Source organism: Brachypodium distachyon, chromosome 1, assembly GCF_000005505.3.
Source record: "Brachypodium distachyon strain Bd21 chromosome 1, Brachypodium_distachyon_v3.0, whole genome shotgun sequence".
In the NCBI taxonomy this organism is placed as follows: domain Eukaryota; kingdom Viridiplantae; phylum Streptophyta; class Magnoliopsida; order Poales; family Poaceae; genus Brachypodium; species Brachypodium distachyon.
The window spans coordinates 25,303,882-25,328,708 of record NC_016131.3 but is presented as its reverse complement, the minus strand read 5'-3'; the positions used below and the strand labels follow the sequence as shown (position 1 = coordinate 25,328,708).

The window sequence follows — 24,827 nt, the reverse complement described above, 5'->3', positions numbered from 1 at the left end:
AGATCATACACAGTTTAATTTCTTTATTATCTCATAAAAAATTTAGTCTTTCGTCAATTCATATTCCATACAACATCTTAAACAAACGAATATTTACTGTGCTGTGAAGTAAAAAATCACTGGGCGCACATTTGATACATGAGTAATAGCTAGATTATTAAGAGCGAGAGTGACAAGATTATGACGCTGAACTATGTTAGACATATTACTACTCTACCTAACTCCCTCCTGGTGAAAAAACACGTGCTCTAAAAGTATCAAAACTGAATGATACATATGTCATTGTTTGCTTGCGTAGCAATGCCGAATGTGCGAGCTGTCAACATCGACATACTTGGACCAGTAGGCCTTGTACTTGGAAATGGCAAGGTCTAACCAGGGCTTGTAATTCCCATTGTAATGAACCACCGCTGCATTATCGATTTCCGCAATGTCAACAGCTGGATCATATCCAAGGCCCAAGACATGCCAAGTGCGATCCAATGGGTATGTCAAGTTGTAGAACGTAATTAGCCCTGGAGGCAATGTGCCCAGCTTCCACAACTTGCGACCCTCATTCTACAAAACAGCTTCTCTTAGTAAGTGAAACCAACAAAAGCTACTGAGATCTATATATGTAGTTCAACAATATAGTAACACTTTGCTTGCTCCGTTACTTACCAAATCTTGCCAATAATGGTATATTCCGGTGATGTTTCGCTTCTTCCACTCCTTTAGGTCAAATACGTTCATTCCAAAAGCCCACCCACAAGCCCGTGGATCAAAATTCTCTGAGATTTTAGGATGTGAGAAGTTGAGATAAGTGTCAAAACGATGGAAACTTTCTTTGCAAGTTTCAACTGCGCCATTAACCATCCCTTTGAGATCAACATCCCAAAGGGGTGTCAAGTCCTTCTGCACAACAACGTCATCATCGAGAAACAGTATCTTGTCAAGCTTGGGATGTATTTCTGGCATGTAGAACCTCAGATGGTTGAGCATAGACAGATATTTTGGATTCCTGTACTTCAGATTCTCGGTTCCATCAGAGAGTGATGACGGATCATGTGCTTTGAAGTAATACTCCTTGAGACGAGCTGACTCAAGTTGCCGCATAGCCGAACAGTAAGACGAATTGAGCCACTTGAAATTATTGATGCTCTCCACATGGACAGTAGCAGGGCGAGGAGAATGACTGATAAACCACATTTTCATAGCTGCAAAATTAAGGCTGTCAGTGACGATGTGGAACACATGCTTCTCTGGTTCCTTGGCATGGGTCACAGTTGATCTGACAACTACAGAGGCTGCAAGGACATTATCAGAAAATATAGCATAGTGATAGAGTGACCGATCCTCAAGCTTTGCTTTGTCTTCTTCGTCCTTCAAAGCAGCATCGTGAAAATACTCCTTGATCACACCATCACGAAAATAATAATCAGTTATCAACTGCATATGTAGGCAGTGCAAGGGCATGGGAACTGTCTTTGCAGCATGCTGAACCAGGAATGTGTTCTGCTTCTTCGCCGTGTCAATATTTAGTTCTGCAGACTGTAGCATAACACGCAATCTTCTTGATACTTCGTCAGAGTTGTACAGGACATCTCTAGCTGAAGACAACACATGTCCCATTTCTTTTGCTCTCTCTAAAGCGCTGCATAAGAACTGAGGGTGGTAAACAAGCTATCCTTCAAGGCAATGCAAACAACAATAAACTGAATAAAGGTCATATATATATTCAAAGGTGTAAATGGAGTACCTTGAATCCAGTTCACTATCCATGTTTGCATCCCCAATAGCTGCTTTGCTTTCTTTTATGCACTTCATGAGCGATGTGTGCAAGTCGGTTTCGTTCTGGGAACGTGCAATGGTGGCATACACCTTGGCCATTATTATCTGATCTTTCATGAGCTTCAGTGTGGAGTCAGTATTAGTATGGTGGAACTCCTGCCTCCATATGTTGTAACTGACTTTTACTTTATTATCAAAGTTCCTCGAGCTGTTTGTCGCGGTGTTTCGCATGTGGAGTTCGACCTCTTTGTCCATATTAAGTAACTCCTGAATCCGCTGCTCCTTTCTTCGACGCCGAAATATCTGCAGGAACCATGGTGTTACGATAAATAGACTGGAATGACAAAGAGCAGACCAATTAGGGAGTGGACCAAAATCTCCAGTAGACAAAAAATGATTGACCTCTCGCTTTAATTTTATTGGATCGGTTCTTTGGCTTGCCGAAACCGCTGCACTTGAGAGATTCGCGTCTTCTGATCCAGTGGCCAGTAGCTGCTCCTCAGCATTCTCTTGCTACCAAAACAACAGAAGAACCACCAGCAAGAGTTATAAACCAAAAACAGTACTGAAGCAACATGTCCTCATAAAGAAACAATTTTAGTTCACGACATACAGTTCCGGCGACCGGGTGGCTCTCTTGGGGCAACAGAGGGTTCTCCCAGATAGAGGACGACGCGAACTCCCTGGCGGTGACTCTGAACAGCCTGATCCGGCCGTCCTGGTCCGTGTAGGCGACCATCTTGTTGAAATCCTCCACGTCCTGCCCCAAGAAAACCACAATGCACATCCGGCAGTATTACATTACATAACCAAACAACAGAATATGGTTCAGAAATCAGAAACCCCAGGTCGTCTGTGAGAAGAAGTGAGGTCACCTGTAAATCGCCGCTCCGGGGACCCTCGCGCTGGCTGCAATTTCCACGGTAGTGTCAGAGAAAGAGCATTTTCTTTAAAGCGCTGGGTGGGGGTACGGGAACGAAGAGCGGGGCGGGCGGGGTTTTCTTACGGTTGGCGGCGGTGGCCGGAGAAGAGCCACAGCGAGACCGCCGATCTGATCGAGGGGACGTGGACGACCACCTGCGGGAAGGAAGGAAACCGGGGGAGTGCGGGAGGAGCAATGAGAATCTAGGGAAGGAAGCCATGGCTACATCACTAGCGCTTTCGCCATTGCGGCGAGTGTAGGTGAGCAGTAGAAAAGAACGAACAAGGGGGCCGGTGCCGGAGAAGAAGGGCCCTACCTGGAAGGAGAGGAAGAGGAGGAGGAGGAGGAGCGCGAGGAAGCCGGAGCGGCGGCGCCAGGCCGCCGCCGACGTGGGGGAGATGGAGGGGAACGCCATGGACGGAGGAGTGGAGTACTCCAGTACTTTGTGGGGTAGGAGTGGTGGGTGGCGGCTAGCAATTCGTTGGGATCGCAACGGGAAGCAAGAAACAGTGCTCGGGATTACGGTTTCGGTTGTTAAGAAAATGGTAGGCACACTAGGGATACTGCACCCAGGGGACGAAATATAGAAAAATACATGTTTAACTTTGCTCTAACTCAAATTTCTCAATAAAGCGTGTCTTGGCGGAATTACCCAGATTATTAAAATTTGCTCTAACTCTAAATATCAGAGAAGTATAATACAGATATGATGGATTTTAATAAAATAATTTAGGGGTCTATATGTTGGTAGATTGTCTTATAAATTTGGTCAAACTTGGGACAATCATAGAACATCTTGTATTTCTTCTGAACGGAGAAAGTGGTTAGTAGTTGTTCTTCTTGTTCAGATAAGCAGCAGAAAAAGTAGAAAAATCGACTTGAGTCATACCACTGCCTCTTTTTGCATTGCAGTGATGACATACACACAGGTAGGTATAGTTCCAACATTTTTTTGACCTGCCTTTTTCCTGGTGCAGCATCAAAAGCAAAGCCTGCGAGGAAGGCATCAAATCCTCGTCTGATCCTCTTAAGTGCCTTGAAATCATTTCTAAATTCCCCCCCATGCCCACTAAAAGTGCGTTACTTCATAATGTAAAGCATTGTAGATCAGTTTTGTTGGTGGGCTTTCCACTATGAGCAGAAATGAAAAATGGGAAGAGATCCCCCAATGATTTGGAGAGCTTCAGATTGTTTCAGCACCTAGCAAGTAAATATCCACCAGCACTTGATTTTCAGCAACAATATCTTGACCACAGCGAAAATATCCAGTTTTAGGAAAGCAAGATTCTGCCAATGATTCAAATATTTTCTTTCTTCAGAGCAGAAGACGTATGGAACTTCAGCAGTTCTACAGGACCATAGGGCTTACAATGGCTGAATGATGTTTTCAGTGCATTGCAATCGGATGAAAAACAACCCATGGCACTTGAGTGGGAAAAAATCACAGCAATTATGAGTATGAATATGACAACAGCTAAATCTTCGTATATCGCTACGCTATTACATTGATCATGATGATCGGCGTGAAGCTTTCGTCATGACAACAAAAAACAATTTGTGGCCTACCTTTACATTCTCCACATGAATATCAGTTACATGGTTACATCCTATACATCCGCATTGCCTCATGATCATCTGCCCCTAGAGCTCGTCCTAGCACTGTCGCTCCTCGGTGAATTTGCCTGGCCACGTGCCACCGATGAGCTGTCTCGTCTAACCTCCCTCGACCTCGACTTGCTCCTCATCAACTCGATCCGCTCGAGCTCCTCGACGACCTCCTTCATGGACGGGCGGCTCTTGGGGTCACCGGACAGGCACTTGAGAGTGAGCTGAGCAGCATGGAAAGCCCCTCTAGCATGGTACTGCCCCTCAAGCCGGCTATCCATCAGCTGGCTCAGCCTCCTCCGGTCAGCCAGGAGCGGCTTCGCCCAGTTTACCAAGTTGAGCTTCTCTGTGGGGCGGCTCGGGTCCAGTGCCCTCAGGCCGCAGAGCATCTCAAGCAGCACGACGCCGAAGCCATACACGTCACTCTTCACATACAGGTGGCCTAGCATGGAAGATGATCGATCAGGGCTATGAACAGATGGTGTACATTTTTAATTTATTATATGCCTGCTAGCATGAACCACACGGGATTAACTGACGAACATACCAGTAGAAACATACTCTGGAGCTGCATAGCCATATGTGCCCATGACTCGCGTGGTCACGTGAGACTCTCCATCATCTGGGCCATGCTTGGCCAATCCAAAATCTGAGAGCTTCGCATTGAAATGCTGAACATGGCACAGTTACAGGCTGGTCAGAGTATTATTCAGACAATAGAGTTTCTTATTGAAAAAGTTTGTATGTACATACTGAATCTAACAGGATGTTGGAAGCCTTGAAATCCCTGTAGATGACCTGTCTTTCGGAGGAATGAAGGAAGGCGAGGCCACGAGCTGCGCCCATGAGAATTTTCAGCCTGAGGCTCCAAGGCAGTGGCTCGTAAACTGCCCCTCCTGATGATGTTGGAAAATTAGTACACTGAGGTAAATGGTAAATTATCTTCGATAACCAAGAAAAAGTTGAAGGAAAATAAAAAATGAAATGAAAGCCTACTTTTCACCCTCTATTGCAAATTGAATTGGCAAGAATAACGGATGGCAGAAGCAACAATAATTTGTCTAGGTTCAGACAATTTAGTCGATGCTCGTGCCCTAAAAAAGTGCTAGTGTCGTTAGCTGTATAGCACTATGGATATATAATAGGTGATGAAAATGATGTTGCAGTTTCACCAGCATCTGCAAAGTGCGCTACTTTGCGGACCAAGTCGGTATAAAGAGAAAAACAGATTGACCAAAGAAGAACTGCTTCAGATATTATTATCCGAAAAAGGTCGTCTGCCGAAAGACTCACTTCTGAAGAGATGATTCTCCAAGCTCCCCTTTGCCATGTACTCATACACTAGTAGTAGCTCATTGTCCTCCATGCAATAGCCCAAGAGTTTGACCAGGTTTGGGTGTGAAATTCTCCCAAGGAAATTCACTTCAGACTGCATTGAAAAGACATAAATTTCCTTTGAGAGAAATGCATAACAGAAAATCTTAGAAAGTCTTACTTGCCAAAAATTGTCAAGAAGACCAGGATATAAAATGTCCAATGACTAGTGAGATAAAAATATTGTAGAATGCATCAAAAGTTCAACTAGAGCATCCTCCTAGTCATGGCAGGTAATGCAAACGGCCAGTATTGTCAACTTTGCCAGAAACATGAAAAATGTGGCAATTGTAGCTTGACCAACTTGAAACTAAGGCAACACTGTCATTGATCTTTAATGATTGCAGGAAGACTGAAATCTACCTAAGAACCAAAGGCAGCTTTTCTTATTTATTTAACCACTGCAATATATGATCAAGTTAAACAAAAATATACAGATAACCAAATTTATCGGGATCGGGATCACAATCACCTGCCATTGCTCCATTCCCTGCACACTCTCAGAGTTGAGTTTCTTGACAGCGATGACCCCGCCAGTACTCATCTTTGATGGGTTCATGGCCTTTTCATCAACCCATCCTTTGTAAACCTTCCCGAACCCGCCCTCACCGAGCACCGTTTCGGGCCTGAAATTCTTGGTGGCACTCTTCAGCTCAGCAAAGGTGAAGATCCTGAGATTTGGGGACTCAAGGATCTCGCCCTCCGGGTAACCATCGTCGGTGCTAACGCCACTAACCGTCGACGGCATGAAGGTGCTGGTACTAATTGTTGACAGCTTGCCGGTGGTGGTGGAGGAGCTACTAGTCCTCTTTGATGCAGACATCCCTACACAGCCATTAGCAAAGCAAATATGTCTCTTTGAGTTAACTTGGACAGTAAATGATACTTTCATATGCTTACTGATTTGCATATGCATTTGGTATTGGAACTTGCAAGTCAAGATATATTGGACTAACTTGGGGGGTCTCACCATGACACTACTGAAAATCTGTGAGCGATTTTTTTTTTCTGATACTAATTAACTTGACATTACTAAAAGTGAGTAGGTGCAGGAAAAGAAGCTATTCTTGGATTTCGCAAGGAAAGCCATTTTAGCCATAACGGAAGCAATCTGTGACAGAACCTGTTCCAAAAGTTTTCTGCACCTACCCTGGCAGCGACGAACTCTATGTGCTAGTTATTTGCAGGGACAAAGCGTATTATCATTACCCAATTAGTCTAAAACAACCGTCTGCTTTTCTTGCAGTTACAGGAACGAACAAAACACCAATAATAACAACTGCAAGGATGCACAAGAGAAAGAAAGAAAGAAAGAAGGAACTGGTCTTCCCACTGCATCAGGGAATGAATGGAGGCCTCAATCAGAAGGGAGACTGAATCTTTTTTACACTGAAACACAAAACTCTACATATTTGGAGTCGAGAGGGGGGCAAACAAAAAGGAGAAATCGGTGAGCTTGAAGTTGTTGTGGACTGATTAGTGATTACCCGGATTGGCCGCCGCCGCCGCCTTGTTGCCCCAGGGGATGAGGCCATCCATGGCGCTGGCGCAGTTCCCCATGAGGATGCGGCGGAGGGAGCGTCGATCAGGAGGCCGTGTGGGTGTGCGAGTCTGCAGGCAGAGAGGGGGGGAAGGGGGGAGGAAGTTATTCAGAAACCGGGAACGAAGAAGAAGAAGAGAACTGTCGAGGGAGTGAGTTTACTCCACTACTTATCGCTGACAGAGACCTCCTTTTTGTTTTGTGTTTTTGCTCTTCATTTATTTATTTAATTTTCTTCAGAAAAAGACGCCACAGAGACGGAAAATATATAATATAGTACTATACTACTCATGCATACAAATAATTTGCTGATTCTGCAGAATTTCTTCGTCTGTCCATGTTGCTCTTAAGAAAAGGAAGAAATTTCTACTGCACTGCAGTGTCCAGTGCTGCCGAAAGAGGCACGTCTCATTGGCCAATATAATTCCACGCTCCGTGTAACTGACACAAGGTCCTGTTTGTGGCTTCCGTGGAGTCAACGCGGTCAACGGTGAAGCCCTCTCTCTCGGGCCGGAGTCATCGTTGTTTCGCTCTGTATTTGCACTTCATGTGAAACTTGCAGAAATCAACCAGACATGGCATTTGAATCCTGTAATTTTTGTATTCGCATTTCATTGTTTTCAACTTTTCATGCTAATCAAAGCTAGAGGAACTCTGGATCCTTTTTTTAACTTAACGGTGCATGCATGTACGTCCAATAACAAACAGGGTACACACGCCAAATTCACGCTGACGACGACCAAATGAACCAACCATGGAAGTTTAGCCAAGCCTTTTTGGGTTGTCGTTGCCGTGTCAAAACCCGACAGGCAGACGGCAGAAATGAAGAATGTTCTGCTCCTCCCGTTTCGAAATAAGTGACATAGATTGGAGGGACTAAATGCTGGACACTCTAAATATCAGTATCAATTTGGGCCAAGCTTACTTAATTAGTCCACGCATGCATATCCTGCATCATTGGATTAATTGGTAACCATCCACGTTTTTTCACACACATGCATCTGGCTCTCTGTTAAGTCTAGCTTAGGATTCAATTGTCACCAAACTCAAAATGAGACATCGACGCTCAATCCTCTGTGTGCCACTTACTGGTCAGGACGACTCAGTGGTAACCCTTATTACCGGCAAAGAGGAGAAAGGAAAGATCAAAGATGCATGTATGTACCCTTCATTCCACGCCGAGGCCGACCAAATTGGCTGTTTCCGGCCGCCGTTGCCGTGTGAAAATCCGACAGCAGAATGAATGTTCTTTCTTCTGCTAGATTTGTCCACGCAGTCTAGTCTTCTCGATCTGTTTTTTTTTTTTAGAGAAAACTGATCTGCAAACTGGCAGGACATCAAAGAAACCCAAATATCAACACGATAAGAAAGCCCGGCACACTTCCCCGGCCGAGCCCAACGGACGCTCAAACGCACTGCCAAGCCCAATAGCCTGTGGGCCAGAACCATATTACCTTCCACACGCAGCATTTCATCCTGCTCTCCCAAAAATGCATGCTTGCTTGGCAGCCCAGCCCAGGAATTAAAATCAGGAGCAATCAGAGGGCAACAATCCCGCTGTTGCCCATATCAACACACAGAGAAACGTATTAATAGGCACTGGTTAATGGCCAGATCCTGTAGATCCCAGCGCCTTCAATTCCAAATCAAATTTTGCTTCATTTCCATCCCATGCATACCAAAACTGCTCTGGATGATGCAACTGTAAGCTAGCTGTAAAAAAGAATCTCTCTGCCTTTGCAGCTTTTGCTCCTCTCCTCTTTCAGTACTAGCAGAGATTGCAGGGCGTATAGGGATTTTTTTTTCGAGATTGATCCATGGATCATCAGATTGATTGATCCGCGACACTCTATTGGTTCATTCTTCAGTTTTCTTCTTCTGACGAGTTCATCGATCGAGCGAGCTAGCTAGCTAGTATGAGATTCAGCCAGGTTCTGACGACGGCGATATCCATGGCGGTTTTCGGGTTCCTCGTCGGCATTTCTTTCCCTGTAGCCATCACACCAAAGGTAGTTCAAAAGCAGATCGAATCTCATTTACGTTTCTGGTGTGTATTATTAGCTTGATTTTCAGCTCTGAGTTAACATTGATGTCTGACTGAAACAACTGTATGTATATATGTGTGTGTGCAGCTTCAGTGTGGCATACTGCCTTGGAGTAGTAGTGCTAGCAGCGTTGCTGCAAACTCCAGCAGCATACTGGACAGGTTCTGGGCACAGTTCAGGAACAGTTCTGAACTTTCTGAGCAGGTTCTTGGCCCCAGATGCCACTTCTCTGAATGATTCACTCAGTCAGTCAGTCAGTCTTTGTTCCCCCAGCCAATTGAAATTAGAATTGTCTCTTTTGGTCCAATTGTGCTTTGCAGAATGTAAAGGTTGCAAGGAAACCTGAAGGTGCCGAAAGGCTACCGGCAGGGATTGTGGTTCCAGAGTCTGATCTCCACCTGCGCCGGCTCTGGGGATCCCCCACAGAGGTTGGTTCTTGTCTGTCTATGGCTTCTCTGAAACCCTGGAAATTCATGACATTTTATGGTTAAATCCACTCTGAATGCTGAATTGAAACCAAAAGGATTTTGATTTTCATCTTCCGCGGGATCGAACATTGTAAAAGGTACTTGTTGCGATCGTGTAGGACGTACAGCCTCGCAAATACCTGCTGGCGCTGGCGGCGGGGTACACCGAGAGAGCCAATGTCAATGCAACTGTTCACAAGGTATCTGACAAGTCAGTCTCTGAACTTTCTTCTTGTGAGATCGAGATAGGCAACCAGAGGGGGGTGAATGATTGCGCGGAAGCAAATTAAAACTTTTCTCGAAAGTTCAAACCCTAAATCACTTTTCTGTCCGTGATAGTAAAACAACCGTAACTTTTGATTGGATGAACCAAAAAATACGTATGAGTATGGAAAAGAAAGGTATTAAAATTATCTAACCAACGCAACAAGAATCAGCTCAATCGGACTTACCAATCAAAAGATATGATCAAAATAGTAACAGCTGACAGAAAGTTACGAGGATTAATCTAAAACCAATTTCGAGAAATAACAAGAAAGATGAATTAATTGCAATCTTCTCTTGATCTCGTGATAAACCTGCAGCAAAGTATTATGAACTTGTGATGAACCTGCACCAAAGTATTAGAAAGATCTAGCACGAAGATTTCACGAAGATCCGAGAAGAACAGAAATGACACCGCCAACGAATCTCTTTATTGCAACGATGTCGATCGATTACAAAAGATGCAACCATGCATTCAAGAACTCTCCAAGAATTGATCTAGATCCAAACCTTTGAGTTCCCTCACGTCCTTGCTAAAACCCTAGCTAGGATGCCCTCTATTTATAAGGGAAAATTCGCAACCCTAAACCGAATCCGAATCCAACACGGACTCCTCTGTCCCGGTCAGTATTTTGCCCGTGGGGCCCGCATACGACCTCGGATTGAGATGATTCCAAAAGCAAAGTTGTTTCGTCTCGACGACGCGCACAACTTTCATGTGGATCACTTTTCCATCCGACGCCATCTTGATGACGCTACTGTTTAATCTTTAAATAGCTCTCATCCAGCCACGGCTGGACCTACATATCTTCACCTCGATGTCACTTCATGCCATCAACTCTTCTTGTGATGTCTTCAAAACTCGACCATCACGTATCGAATATCTCCAATACCGTACATCTCCGGTATAAACAACATACGACAAACCGGTGCCCTCCCGGATCATCGTAGCCTTCACTTCCATTGTTCCTTCGCACGAACGTCCCGCATGACCTTGATCCTCGACCTCAGCTTCCCAAGCTTCGTCTCTCGATCCCGTCATCGACCACGTTCTTCTAGCTCCGGCAACACCTGAAAGCGAACACACAAATAACCAGTACGAGCACAAGTCCACGACTTGACTCAGGGTAAGTTTCACACAACTCACGCCATGTTTTCACATAAGAAACTAATTGATCAGCACACCACTAGTAAAGCACTAAGTCCAAACAAGATACATGTCATCACTTAAATATCCATATTATCCAAAGTATCCACATTAATATTTCATCTAAAACACTTGCCAATGTTACACATTACATATGATTTCACAATTCTATGAACATTTTTTATAAGAAGTTATTGTTACTCAGAAGATGTTATTGCTCGATGATCCGGTTACAGTTCTCCGATAACTTTGATATCGTGCTGTTCCATTACGACGGTCGCACGACGGAGTGGGACGACGAGTTCCGGTGGTCGGAGGAGGCCGTCCACGTCAGCGCCAAGAAGCAGACCAAATGGTAGGCACAGTCACTGCATACATGCTGAGACAGGGTCAACCGTCCTGTATACTATATCTGCAAGAGTTTCGGTCTCCCAACACACATGTACTGACAATCTTTGGAATGAAAATGACGACGACGACGATGAAGGTGGTTCGCGAAGAGGTTCCTGCACCCGAGCATCGTGGCGCCGTACGAGTACGTGTTCCTGTGGGACGAGGACCTCGGCGTCGACAACTTCACCGCCGAAGCGTAAGTACGACATGATTCGTGCCTATTGTGTACTGAATTCTCTGAGCTCTGAACCTCCATTGAAATGTTGACGATGACGACGGCGACGATGATGGAACGGGAACAATCTGCAGGTATGTAGAGATAGTGAGGAGGCACGGGCTGGAGATCTCGCAGCCGGGGCTGGACGCCGCCGTCGGGCCCAAGACGTACGACGTCTCCATCAAGCGAGACTCCGGCGAGATACACAAGTAATCCTTAATTAAGGAGGAAGAAGAACAAGAAGACCATATATATATATATAGCTGTAATATGTTTGAGAAGTAGTATTAACTTGGCATGAAAATCTACAGGACGGACGCAGGAGGGCCGCGCTGCCCGGACGTGCACCAGATGCCCTGCAGCGGGTAATTAAACTATCTAACTGAACTCTTCACTCAGCCGCTTCTGTTATTCTTGTAAGATCTGACGGGTTAATTAATTAAACCCTTAATTAAGATGGATTCGCTCATGGCTGGCTGGATGTAGGTTCGTGGAGGTGATGGCGCCAGTCTTCTCCAGGGATGCTTGGAGATGCGTCTGGCATATGATCCAGGTACCCTTCATTACTTAACTGTCAATCCGTCAGAGTTAGTAGCTAAGCTAGCTACATCTGATTTAATTTGTCTGAACTCTGAACTCTGAACTCTGAACTCTGAACAGAATGACCTTGTTCATGGATGGGGGCTCGACTTCAATTTCTGGAGATGCGTCAATGTATTATATCTGTATATCATACATACGCAAATATTTATAACTGATCTATTGCTCATAGCTAACAGAAAACTTGTAATTTTTGGGGGTCTGTTTTGAATTTGACAGGATCCTGAAGAGCAGATTGGCGTGGTTGACGCGCAATTCGTGGTCCATCGTGGAGTTCCCACGCTGATTGCCCAGGTACTGGAGTACTTAATAACTTAATTATCGAGTGCCTGCCTTTACTGCTCAGGATGTTTGCAGTTCTTTCTGAAGCCAAATTCATTTACAATTTATATCTTTGCAGGGCAACGGGGAGAAGGAAGGGAGCAGCCATAAGGTACATATATACACATGTACTGTGTCTGTAAAATTTAGTACTCGTACTTGATTTATTAATTTGTCCATAAGGTACATATATATCTTTGCATTTGTTTGTGATGCAGGTGAGAGCCCGGCAATTCGAGGAGATGTACGCCTTTAACCAAAGGATCGCCAAAGCCGACAACGCTACCACCAGAACACTACCAGATCAGCAGCAACAACCTTAAATAAGTTATTTTTAGTGTCTAGTATAATACTCATCGGGAGTACATAACCTGATTAATCAACTGAAGAATAAAAGGTTTTGACACTTTTTTTTTTTGCAGGAAAGAGTTTCACTCATCACAACAGACAATACTAAATCTACCCGCAAAAAAAAAACAGAAAATACTAACTGTGTGTATTGGAATGATTAATTGGTTGAGTGGTTATTCAATAATTCGGTAGATGATAATATAATTTCAGGTGGTTAGTAACATATTGATTCTGCTAGTAAGTAGCTGGTACTGTCTGTCTCCTTCAGTTAACCACAGCTTCTGTCGTCGTTGGTCTGTCAGACATTCAGACATCGTCAGTACTTTTTACTTCTTTTTTTACTGCACATGCATGCATGGAAGGTTATGATCAGCACACTTTCATGTCACTAGATTAAAAAGCGATCAATGACTGATAAGTACTATTTTTGTGTTTGTAGACACTTTGCTTCATGGGGTGGGATACTTTCACCCCTATCACAAAACAGCAGAGATTCCTATCCTCTCCCTGCCCACGGGGCCGATACTTAACACTCTTGTGCCTAGCCCTCTCTTTAAAAAAAAATTACAATGTTTGTAGTGCGGTGCCAAACGAACATCACTAGATCAACCCGGAAATATATTTTCATAGTATCTTTATCTGCAGTATTGCATTATGGATATTGATTTGTTTTTCTACAAGTTTGGTCAAACTTTGACATGACTTATGTTTTGGAAGGAAGACATATATACTGCATTTGAGTACGTATTTGACGGTGCAGCATGTTTTAGGGTTGGAATTCGACAAGCTTGGTCTCTGTCTGTTGGCAATAGGTAGAATAATATGGGAAAATTCCTCCTGCTTTCCTTTCCTCTCCTTCCTTTCTGCACGCAAAATATATACACGCGCACGCAAGCAAATTCGATTATATATTAGTACTATATGTCTATATCAAATTCAAATTGAGCGAGTCATACACGTAGCCTAGTCAACGCCGTGTTGAACTACATACTGTAGGAGTACTTATATTCTTTGATTAATAATCAACCCCTCCATTAATTGTTCCCTCGGTCGTCAGTTGCTATAATCGCGTACGTCGCCCTCTAACTAAGAATTAGGATAGACCAATTAACAAACTAACTAACGAATAATACTCGTGCAATGATTAGTGTTAAGTACGGAGTATACTAATTAAGCGGTAACTGACTCGAACTCGAACTCAGCGTGCCCGGCCCGGTATATATGCCAGCAGGAGTCCGGGGCTCATACGTTGACCCGGAAGAGTCCGTTAGCTAGCTAGCCTCATTGCGTCTCCATCTTCTTCTTCTTCTTCTCCGTCGCCGGCCGCCCGCCATCAGCGACCGATCATCTTGATTAACCGACCAATGCAGCTTTACGCGCGGCGGCGGCACTTGGCCGTGCTGCAGCAGTGCCGCCGCGCGCTGCTCGTCGCCGCGGCGCTCGCGCTCCTGCTGCTCGTCGTCTTCTTCCCCTCCGACGGCCGCCGCGGCCCGCTGCTCAACTTCGCCGCGCTGTCGCCGGCGCGCGCGGTGCTCGTGCCGCCCCGCCGCCTGCACCTCCGCCTCGGCGCCGTCACCGAGCACGGCCGCTCCACCCCGCCGCCGCCGATACCAGAGGAGGAGGAGAAGAACAGTACGGCGGCTCATGATCAGCTCGAGGCCGTGCTGATGCCGGACTGGGAGGTGCTCGTCCTGCTCGGCGCCGGCGGCGGCGGCGGGGAGGAGAACGCCACGTGCGCGTTCTATGGCGGGGCCACGTCCCCGGCGCGTGCGCGGGGGAAGCTGACGCCGTCCGGGCGTCACGCGTACGTCTGCGTCCTGCCTGAGAAGGCGAGGAGGCGCAAGAAGCTGATTGCGCCGCGGCTCGTCTTCTCCGACTCCGGTCATGGCTCAGCTGCACGGTCGCCGCCACCAGAGGAAAAGGAGAAGGAGATGCTGAGGTGGAGCGGGCGGCTGGTGTACTCTTCCGCCGTGGTCGATGACGACGACAGCGGCGGCGGCCAAGACGTGCTCGTGTTCGCGAAAGGCGTGAACCCGCGGCAAGGCGTCAACCGGGACGCCTCTGACATCAGCTGCGTCTACTACCACCGCCGCGCCGGCGCCGGAGACAAAGACATCGACGTCGTGGCCTCCCTCCCGGCCGCCACCTCGGCTCAACAAGTCTTCCGCTGCCCGCCACCGCCGGCAGCTGCTTCATCATCCTCGTCAACCCAGCGAGAGCTCCGTGTCACCCTCGCCATCACCGGCGAGGAGAAGCCAATACCGTCGCTGGCCGTCTACACTCCTCCTCCTTTGCTGCCACTTGGCGACTCCTCACCAGCAGCGGAGAAGAAGGACAAGAAGCTGATCTGCGCGTGCACGATGGTACGTGACGTGGCCAAGTTCCTTGGGGAGTGGGTGGCGTACCACACGGCGGTCGGTGTGGACCGGTTCTTCATCTATGACAACGGGAGCGAGGATGACCTGGCGGACCGGGTGCGCCAGCTCAATGAGGCGGGCTACGACATGTCCACCGTGGCATGGCCATGGGCCAAGGCCCAGGAGGCCGGGTTCTCCCACGCCGCGGCGGCGCACCGGGATTCGTGTGAGTGGATGGCGTTCGTCGACGTCGACGAGTTCATCTTCTCCCCGCGGTGGGTGGAGTCAAAGAAACCAGCCAAATCCATGCTCCGGTCGGTGCTGTCGGTTGAACCAGACGTCGGACAAGTGTCACTAGGGTGTGCCGATTTCGGGCCGTCGGGTCAGACCGCGAACCCGAAAGAAGGGGTCACGCAAGGCTACACGTGCAGGAAGCGGACCGAGGAGCGGCACAAGTCGCTGGTCCGGCTCGATGTGGTGGACCGGTCATTGGTCAACTCGGTCCACCACTTCGCGCTCCGACCCGGGTTTCGGGGCGAGTGGAACAGGCGGGTCCGGGTGAACCATTACAAGTACCAAGCTTGGGAAGAGTTCAAGGTGAAGTTTCGGCGTCGGGTATCCACCTATGTGGCGGACTGGACCGACCCGGTGAACCTCCAGTCCAAGGACCGGACCCCCGGCCTAGGGTTTGAAGCGGTGGAACCGGTTGGTTGGACACACAAGTTCTGCGAGGTGAATGACACTCTACTTCAGGATGCGAGTCGGAGGTGGTTCGGCGTTGGATTTGGAAGCAAGCTGGCTCGGCCCCAAACTCACAGCTCATCTTAGGTCACACAAAGTGTACAAAACGGAAGAATATTAGGGGATAGGCTTAGAACAAACACTGATTGTTTTTTCATCATGTGGATTCTTTCCACATACCTGTACAAACACAGCTAGGAACTATATATAGAACACGATCTCTTTCTTGTTGCAGCTGATTAGGAAAATGTACAAAAGGTTTCTTACTTTGGAACATATATAATTTATGATGAATATGTGCTTGATCTTGTTCTGAGCAAAGGCATATACTATACGTTTTTGTCCAGGGAGAGATTACTTGAGAGGGAGGGAAATTAACAGCTAATGGTCATAGGTTGCTCCACCAAGCAACTGCGTGTCAAGATGCTACCAAATGTGCCATGGTTTTCATCGCATGACAACTGCTTCTGTGTTCTGTCTCTTTTCTTGGCAAGATCTGTGGTCAATATCATGTTAAATAAATAAATCCTTGCCAATTTCTAACCCGAGTAAGATCATTTAAAAAAATGTTTTCAACTAAACGATGCATTAGAAAAAACATGAATGAAAAGTAGGTGCTTTTGAAAAGGCTTCCGATGCCAAGGAGAGACTTAAAGGGAGCATCAGATACCAAATTGTGCAAATCGTGTGTAACTAGACATACACACAAAAAAATTAACAGAGTAAACTATAATCTTGGGGCAGCCCATCTTGCACATTTCGCATTTCGCAGCTTAAAAGGGCTTCGCATTTCGCAGCATGAGCAGAAACGGAAGTAAACAACCGGGTGCTATGTTTAAGCTGCAGCCAGCCCAGAACCAGAAGGCAGGAACCAAGCCCATTTCTTCACTGAATTATGGGCCAGATAAGCTAATGTTTTTCTAAAAAAAGCTAATGTTAACTGGGCCCAGAGTGGCATCTTCAACATTTTCACCTCACAGTGATTCCTCTCTTGCAAAAATTGGAAATTTAACCCCAAGAGTAACACACAGTAAAAAGGATCTCAGCATGTTGTTGTAGCTAGGGAGAGCAAAGGTCTCACCAACGTGGTAAAAAGAATCACTGAACAGTAAAAAGAATCTCAAGACGACAACAACAAGTAAAATCACCAGTGTTTCTGGTTGTAGGGAGAGCAAAGTTCTCACCAACTTTTTCCTCCATCTGCTTCTTTGTTCCCTTGGAATTGATTTGCATGCAGTGCATCATGCTGCACGTTAGAGCATTATTGTGGAAGCAATAACTAAGGGGGTGCACGAGAGTTGGCAAGACATGCTGTTAGCAATTGGCAAGGGCATTAGTACAACGCAATGCATAATGGCTATGCATGGTGAGAGTAATTGGGCAACCGACAATGTAGGTACTGAGTGACCCCCAGCCTATGGGTACATGTGTGATTATCCTTCTAATTTTGCTGACCCACAATAAATGTTTAGCGACTTTCTTTTCTTTTCTCTCTAGCAGTTATATGTTTTAAAATGCGCCGTGCTCTATTATTGTAGTATGGGGGCAGCACTAACAACTATCTAGTGTACACAGGATGGATAGAATGCCACTTACTGCCATACATGCTGATAATTTCATGAGCAACCGCTACTAAATAAGGAGCACCTGAAAGTGCCTCCCCACCAAACAACATGCAAAAGTTAGATTGGATTAGTGAAAGTCAACAACTTACCCGATTCAACCGTCCATTACATGGGTTGGATATCAACCTCCTAACACCAACAAAGATACACATTAATCATAGCACACAGCTAAATGAAGCTAAGCATCGAGGACGGATACCCTGAAATTAAAGGTAACACCATGAGGAGTATCTTATTACTTGTGGTAAATTGGGTACAGATCAGCAGTGAAGTTCAGTGCATAATAGTAACCAATAATCTTCCTGAACTTTGTTTGGTATGACATCCAATCCATAGCAACTTAGAAGGCAGTGACGTACAGGAATTTTAAGAGTATGATGACTTGACTGCTACCTAAAAAGGCATAACCCGTGTACTGATGCCGGCACCAACGAGTTACTAGTTCTTTTCATCTTTCAACGATAGAAAATTAAACAACTTGCAACATACCAGTGGACATAACGTGTGATCCCTCTGCAGATCCTAAACAACGGCGTATGTTTTATCTTACATGTTTTGAAAACCTTGCCAAGGATCAGCATTTTCTATGTACTCCATTTGACATGTCTATCTCACAACATGGCAAATATGATGAAATAAAGAACAGAAATATATTGCTGCACATAAACAAAATTGTCTTACCTGAAAGCAGATAACGCAGATGACATAAGGCTGAAAGGTATGTTGTTTTCCTGGTGTGACACGTGTGTGTGAACCATCAAAGCCAAGTAGCCAACTACCCACAGGAAACAGTTAGGTGGATTTCAATACCCTACGGCGCAGAGTCATATGCTTGGAAAGACCAAGCCGTTGTTTACCACTTGTGTGTATCCTGTTCCTATGATCCTATCCAGTACAGGAGAGTGATCCAGTCAAGCTCTCGCTTCCATTTAGATATGATCAGCAAGATTCTCCAGTGACTGCGAAGAAAAATAGAAAGGAATGACAGTGATAGCAGAGCTGCCTATTAATCACTCCTTACATAAATCTACCCAAACAGCGATTCAAACGCTGCTTGTTTTCTGTCCCCAGTAGATAAAACCGGTGACTCACTGGAAAAGAGAACCAAAGTTGCATCTCTAAGCAAACACTAAAAGTGATATAGTCAGTATTAAAAGTAATTGATGTTATCCCCATTCTGAGCTAAGGCCTAACTGGGGTCATCCTGAAAGAAAATACTAAATATTTCCCCACTATCACACGAGACAAGGGTACATACGGAGAAGTAAGTGATGATGAGAGGGGACCCTCAGGAACTCAGATGCCAGGTAATAGCCTAGTAACTCAACACGATGCAACTCTGACTGAAGAATAACAGACTGCACAGCACCTGGTTGCACGCAATAATATAAGACTCTTGTGGGCTCCTTTCCTGGTTCTCTTTTCCTTCTAGCCTTCTTCCTATAAATACAAAGCCATGCAAAGGGAGAAGTATCAGGTAAACAAACACAAGGCACACGGCTGCGAAACAGGGGAGTTATTTGCAAGCAAGGAATAGGGAACACCCGAAGCCATGTGTATAGCTGCATGGATTTGGCAGGCTCACCCTCAGCACCAGCTCCTGCTGCTGCTCAACAGAGATGAGTTCCATAGCAGGTACAGGATTTCATTTGGTTTCACTGATCCTTTTAGTACTCCAATCTGAAAGTAGTATCTCTGCATTCTGAGCTTCATTTTGGAGTTTAGCTCTTCTTCCTCATGAAATACATGTTCCAAGAAAAGAAAAAAGCTCCAAAATCTACAAGTCATATGTCTCCATACATAATGCAGATGGTCCCTTTGTTCACCCAGCTACATACCAGAATTCTCTTAGGAATACATTTTTCTGCCGCGGAATAATAATGTTGTGTGTTCATCTGGTGTTCTTGATGAATTGCAGACCTACGAAGGCAGTAGGATGGTGGGGGGAGGGCTCAATGAAGATTCTTGGGGGCAGGGATGTGCTTGGTGGAGGAACATGGATGGGTAGTACCAAGGATGGAAGACTTGCCTTCCTGACCAATGTGCTTGAACCTGATGCAATGCCCAACGCACGCACTAGGGGAGACCTGCCCCTCAGGTTCCTGCAGGTACATCAACACCCAAGTTGTTGGATGGGTCAATGTAGGAGATAAGTACATGACAAGAAGGAAGTATTTCATTTCTTGTACAAACCAAGTTGTTGGTGTTTCCTGCTACACGTTCTTGTCAGAATCCTTTTTCATCGACTGATATAGTGTCACTATCTGACTAGTGTTCATTCCATTATTCTGAGTTCTGATGGTGATTGGTATAGAGATTGCATATATGCAGACATAAAGACAGACATTCCCATTTTTAGAAATATTTTTTTTTACCTTTTAAAACATTTTTAGTAGTTCCTATTACAACTGTCAAACTATCGCAGCCCCACCAAAAATAACCATTCATATTTTCCAATTGAAAACATTTGTATGGTGTAGTTAAGGAAAAAGAGAGTACAATCAACATGGAATTACCTTTAACTTAGCAATTTAGCAATTCCCCTCCATAAATAAGTATGATTCACAGAATTCCGTATTGTGCAGGGCAACAAGGGCCCACTTGAAGTTGCAACTGAAGTGGCAAAAGAAGCTGATGAGTACAATGGCTTCAACCTTATACTAGCTGATCTAACCAGGAATGTCATGGTCTATGTTTCAAACCGGCCAAAGGGGCAGCCTGCAACGATTCAACTCGTCTCACCAGGGCTCCATGTGTTGTCCAATGCAAGGCTAGACAGCCCTTGGCAGAAGGTAACCAAAACTACTCCATGTCCAGCATACACCTTACAAATTTATAGAACTCTCAGTGTATCAGAAATGGAAATGCACAGGATGGTGTCATTTGATAAACCCTAAAAGAGCATCAGCAGCAAGCGAGAAATGTTTAACTTCCCATTAGGTGTCCTTTCTTGATTTTGTTTTTGTCGCACCAAAGCTCAGAATCATAGAGGGGAGTGCTGAGCTGGAAAAGGTTTTTTTTTTTAGGGAAAGCCATCATGGCAACTTTACTGATTTGAAAATAAGCTTACATCGTCCACAAGCAAACTAGTAATAAAATCCGGAGGATCCTCCAGCCAAACAATCCGCTGAGATCCTACCGCATGACTTGGTGGAAAAGGTGTGAGAAAGCAACATGCAAGCTGTTTCAAGTACTTCCCAAGTTATAAATAGCAGCATTTAACTCAATTAATAGCACCGCATGTACAAGAGGCAAGACAGGACTAAATAAGGCATGATTGCAAGCTACACTGTTTTAGGGACCATTCAATATACTAAGAATGTATCCAAGGGATGCAATGCAGACAATTTTTCATCGTTGTGTGTGTGTGTGTGCTTGTAGGCGATTCGCCTCGGTAAAAACTTCAGGGAGTTTATTAGGAAGAATGGTGATGATGAAGTTGAAGCGAAGGATATAGCTGAGAGGCTCATGACTGACACCACAAAGGCTGATAAAGATAGACTGCCAAACACCGGGTGCGATACAAACTGGGAGCACGGTCTGAGCTCCATCTTCATCGAGGTTCAAACTGACCAAGTGAGCATAAAATATTTAACCTAATTCCAGTTTACAAGTACATGCCAAGTTCAGTTATACAAAAATTATAACTTATTAGCCAGTAGCACATAGACATTCTAGCACAATACTGTGGTTCTGCACTAATTTACGATTTCATGTTTCTCTTTTGGTAAAGGGGCTCTATGGGACACGGAGCACAGCCGTTCTTTCAGTGAATTATGATGGCAAAGCTAGCTTATACGAGAAGTACCTCGAGAGTGGTATATGGAAGGATCACACGGTGCATTACCAGATAGAGTAGGCAATGCACATGAACAGATTGGAGCCTGAAATAGGGAGAAAGAATGAATAGCTACCATCGTGCATGCTGTTATTTCCACACTTGCCTTTAAGATCATTTAATGATCCTCTGATCATGCCGATTAAATTATTTACTGTATGCAGATTTATCAGTTCAGAAACAAATCCATTCAAATTGTTGAATATATACATACTATGATATTTGTACTTACAGATTTTATGTTGCGACGATTGTCTACGATCATATCTGCTTTACTACGGATGTTGTATCTTCGGTTCTTTTATAAAGTAGATATTAATTCTGATGTTATTAGATTTATAGTGAAGACGTGAATGTATCGGAACACTAAACCCTGCAAGTATATGGGAAAAATAAATCTGCAGACATATCTGAAAAGAATGCATCTCATGTACCTCTTTTCCTCAATAGGCTGTAGTGTGGCGGTCATTCAGAGATTGAAGTTTCTCGTCCTGCAGTCCTTGCAGAAGTACAGAAAAATGCCAATCCATAGCTGTCTCCAATATCTCTAGAAGATTTAACCACACACCATAATATGAGTGTTATGTTCCTTTGCAGTCAAATACATTTGTATGGATATAAGAATGCACCACTTCTAGAAATCTAAGAAAGATTCACAAGATTACCGACATAGGATTGCAATGAGATAAAACTATAATCACACCAACAAAAGTTCAGAAAAGATTAAGCTTTATTTTCAGAATCTCAGCTTGTATACAAGAAAGGTAGAAAGAACTGCGAAGCCTAGTATTACACCGTAATAGCTAAAAACTACACTTTCTCTTCTGTCATCTTGTTCTTCCTTCTTTGCTTCTTCTCTGCACGGTTCACATCGCTGCTCACGACACTGCTGGGCTATCCACCTCGTAATTGTTCTCTCATGAACAACCAGCTGTTCTAAACAATCTGGGAAGCTCAGTTCACAGACACTGCTGGAAACGGTCAGAACTAGCAGTGCCTTGGCCACACTGCCTGAAGCTCTGAGTGCGCATAGTAGATCAGACCACACCTTCAGGCGGCCACACCTAGCCCCAAACTCTACTCCTTCTGGAACTACAACCACAGCAAACTCTGAGTGGACGAGCGCCGGGTGGTGACGGTAGGCCACGAAATCCGAACCATACTGCAAACCTGACCGCACCACCCAGTTCTTAGACCTGAGATGTGAGTAAGCCTTGTACATCTCGGGAAATGACTCCGACGCGGAGCACAAGCGATCCCACAGCTCCCCTTCACTCATCTGCTTCTTGTTCTCCGACTCAACTGCAATGCACTTGAGAGCATGGCAAAGGTAGAAGACCTCCTCAGGGCCCAGCTGGAACCACTGTCTCTCTGCTCCGGCATTTTCCACCGCACGGCCAAACGCCGCGCGGTTAAGAAGCACGCCTTGCTCAGGCTTTACTCCGATAATCGCGTCCCCGCCGCGGGCAGATAAAGTTGCCACGGAATTTGAGCATTTCAGCGAAGACTGGAGCTCAGCGACAACGCTTGACATGGGGTTAGCTGCTGCTAGAGCTGCAAAGCTCTTGCCGTCCTTGCCCTTCTTCCATCTTGGACCCGACATATCCGTGAGCTGGGAACACAACAACAGCTATGGCCTAGAAGAGGCAAAGATTGAGGAACTGATTGGTTGACAAAATACAGAAGTTGGTGCCGCAAGGGTTACCGAGTGACGGGAGTCTAGGGACGAACCCCGGGGCGGTGAGGATGGAGCGGGGCGCCAAGAGACGGAGCCGCCGAGCGGCGGGGGGCACGGGACTCGGGGGACCCAGGCGCCCGGCGCTGCTGCCTCGTCGTGCCTTGCCACGGCGGCGGCGGCGGCGCGGACTGCAGCGGCGGAGGGCCAGGGAGAGAGAGGAGCGCGGGTGAGATCGCAAAGGGAGTTCTGGGCTGCTTCTTGTTGGTTTCACACTTTCACTGCACCAGGAAGCTTATACGGCCCACTTCAAGTCTACAAGATTTTGGGCCTGTGTAGCGAACAATTGGCCCACTTCGATTTCTCTATGAAACGAGTTTCAATTGGCCCATTGCCGTGGGCCCCTTCCATTCTTGCAAAGCATTTTTTTTCCTTCGCTGAAAAGAACAGTTTTTTCCCAGCCAACTTGCGTCCAGACAGCCCTAAGAAAAAAGAAAAAAAGACACTTGCATCCGGGCTGACGCTATTCTTACACTAATAACAAGCATTGCATGTGGCAATTGCGTCCGAGAATATGATTCTAAAACAGGAAGCATATTATATAACGGAAAGTATGTGAGAAAGTCGTGTCTTTCGCGATTTATAGGAAGATACGAGGGGGAAATTTGTTAAGACTGGTCTTTCTATGCGTTTCGCTTTCTGCAACATAGATGGATATTTTGAAATTGCCTTGGATATATGTTCTTCGTGTTTGCGTGCCTCCCTTCGCTATGGCTTGTCTCGGGATTTTAAGGCTATGGACTGGTTTGGCGTGTTTATCCAAGTAGAGTTAAATAGATGGGCAGAGGCGTGAACTATTCCCTCCATTGAGAGACAGAGAGCATATAAGGTTTGTCATTTGAGGTTTGATAAAATTTATAAAAATCCATGAGGTATTTATTTTATAAAGTACGTGCCGATACATTTTTCCATAACCTCATCAGACTTTCGAAAATTCAACTCAGTACAATATTTATATGTTTTGTAATTTTGAATGGTATGATTTTGACCGACGCTGTTGACGTCATCCGAGTCTATAATCCCTTGTGGCATGGAGCATACTCTAGCAAGGCAGTAGGATGGCGGGGACACGTTGTTTGCACTAGATTTTTAATGTAAAGAGTTTCGTAAATATGCACTTTGTTAAATGAAATAACATTATGAACAAGAAGAAGCGGTTTTTGCAACCTTAGGGCAGCAGCATCTTAGAACCAACCAAGACATAGAAAAGAAAATGCGCACGCACACACTTCAAAATGTTTTCATTCCACATGGTTAAGTTTCTTTCCTCGATACCTCAACAAAAAAACGGCTCAAGAGCTTCACACATGACCCTTAAATCTACGCGACGGAGAACCACGACATACACTACCAAGTCTAGCTAAAGCAAGCAGTACAACACTTTCATTTCCAACATTCAACAAGGACAAGATGATATAAAATGTATCTTTCGAATATTCATGTATCCCGTGGTGGCATGTCATTTCATAGATCCACTCTAACACAAACTTAGGAGGAGGAGGGACCTATCGTACT

At 45.3% G+C, this 24,827-nt stretch overlaps 7 protein-coding genes across 8 annotated transcripts; 3 read left to right on the top strand and 4 right to left on the bottom strand.

The window, feature by feature from the left end:
- Nucleotides 1–92: 92 nt before the first annotated feature.
- Nucleotides 93–3,175, bottom strand: LOC100823014 (probable galacturonosyltransferase 3). Its single transcript, XM_010241235.3, has 8 exons — nucleotides 3,009–3,175; nucleotides 2,777–2,847; nucleotides 2,646–2,679; nucleotides 2,384–2,530; nucleotides 2,173–2,283; nucleotides 1,739–2,073; nucleotides 661–1,633; nucleotides 93–558 (listed from the first exon to the last, which is right to left on the bottom strand). Exons 1-8 carry the CDS (start codon nucleotides 3,105–3,107, stop codon nucleotides 280–282), a joined length of 2,049 nt encoding a protein of 682 aa, XP_010239537.2. The 5' UTR covers nucleotides 3,108–3,175; the 3' UTR covers nucleotides 93–279.
- Nucleotides 3,176–4,098: 923 nt separating this feature from the next.
- LOC100839891 (probable serine/threonine-protein kinase PIX13) lies at nucleotides 4,099–7,360 on the bottom strand. The gene is made up of 6 exons (XM_003563196.4): nucleotides 7,159–7,360; nucleotides 6,144–6,496; nucleotides 5,591–5,726; nucleotides 5,051–5,193; nucleotides 4,845–4,968; nucleotides 4,099–4,739 (listed from the first exon to the last, which is right to left on the bottom strand). Exons 1-6 carry the CDS (start codon nucleotides 7,229–7,231, stop codon nucleotides 4,324–4,326), a joined length of 1,245 nt encoding a protein of 414 aa, XP_003563244.1. The 5' UTR covers nucleotides 7,232–7,360; the 3' UTR covers nucleotides 4,099–4,323.
- A 1,803-nt stretch (nucleotides 7,361–9,163) lies between these two features.
- LOC100822695 lies at nucleotides 9,164–13,362 on the top strand. The gene is made up of 13 exons (XM_014895961.2): nucleotides 9,164–9,220; nucleotides 9,344–9,460; nucleotides 9,577–9,684; nucleotides 9,843–9,923; nucleotides 11,371–11,489; nucleotides 11,622–11,723; nucleotides 11,837–11,953; nucleotides 12,056–12,109; nucleotides 12,231–12,297; nucleotides 12,405–12,458; nucleotides 12,564–12,638; nucleotides 12,745–12,777; nucleotides 12,884–13,362. Exons 1-13 carry the CDS (start codon nucleotides 9,164–9,166, stop codon nucleotides 12,986–12,988), a joined length of 1,089 nt encoding a protein of 362 aa, XP_014751447.1. The 3' UTR covers nucleotides 12,989–13,362.
- A 107-nt stretch (nucleotides 13,363–13,469) lies between these two features.
- On the top strand, nucleotides 13,470–16,410 carry LOC100822390 (glycosyltransferase family 92 protein RCOM_0530710). The gene has a single exon (XM_010231399.3). The coding sequence runs from the start codon at nucleotides 14,381–14,383 to the stop codon at nucleotides 16,199–16,201; it is 1,821 nt and encodes a 606-aa protein (XP_010229701.1). The 5' UTR covers nucleotides 13,470–14,380; the 3' UTR covers nucleotides 16,202–16,410.
- Nucleotides 16,411–16,458: 48 nt separating this feature from the next.
- LOC104585195 lies at nucleotides 16,459–19,131 on the bottom strand. Its single transcript, XM_024457297.1, has 5 exons — nucleotides 18,998–19,131; nucleotides 18,421–18,698; nucleotides 17,829–17,868; nucleotides 17,299–17,425; nucleotides 16,459–16,610 (listed from the first exon to the last, which is right to left on the bottom strand). Exons 2-5 carry the CDS (start codon nucleotides 18,495–18,497, stop codon nucleotides 16,489–16,491), a joined length of 366 nt encoding a protein of 121 aa, XP_024313065.1. The 5' UTR covers nucleotides 18,498–18,698; nucleotides 18,998–19,131; the 3' UTR covers nucleotides 16,459–16,488.
- Nucleotides 19,132–19,191: 60 nt separating this feature from the next.
- Nucleotides 19,192–21,841, top strand: LOC100839278 (transport and Golgi organization 2 homolog). Its single transcript, XM_003563194.4, has 5 exons — nucleotides 19,192–19,374; nucleotides 19,658–19,847; nucleotides 20,325–20,531; nucleotides 21,121–21,315; nucleotides 21,473–21,841. Exons 1-5 carry the CDS (start codon nucleotides 19,292–19,294, stop codon nucleotides 21,596–21,598), a joined length of 801 nt encoding a protein of 266 aa, XP_003563242.1. The 5' UTR covers nucleotides 19,192–19,291; the 3' UTR covers nucleotides 21,599–21,841.
- Nucleotides 21,842–22,285: 444 nt separating this feature from the next.
- LOC100821766 (probable tRNA-splicing endonuclease subunit Sen2) lies at nucleotides 22,286–23,507 on the bottom strand. Of its 2 annotated transcripts, none has more exons than XM_010241201.3 (2): nucleotides 23,283–23,507; nucleotides 22,286–23,214 (listed from the first exon to the last, which is right to left on the bottom strand). In XM_010241201.3, exon 2 carries the CDS (start codon nucleotides 23,178–23,180, stop codon nucleotides 22,314–22,316), a length of 867 nt encoding a protein of 288 aa, XP_010239503.1. In that variant the 5' UTR covers nucleotides 23,181–23,214; nucleotides 23,283–23,507; the 3' UTR covers nucleotides 22,286–22,313. The 2 variants fall into 2 exon arrangements, with proteins under 2 accessions (XP_010239503.1, XP_010239508.1); XM_010241206.3 differs by having other exon boundaries at nucleotides 23,309–23,507.
- Between the last annotated feature and the right edge of the window lie 1,320 nt (nucleotides 23,508–24,827).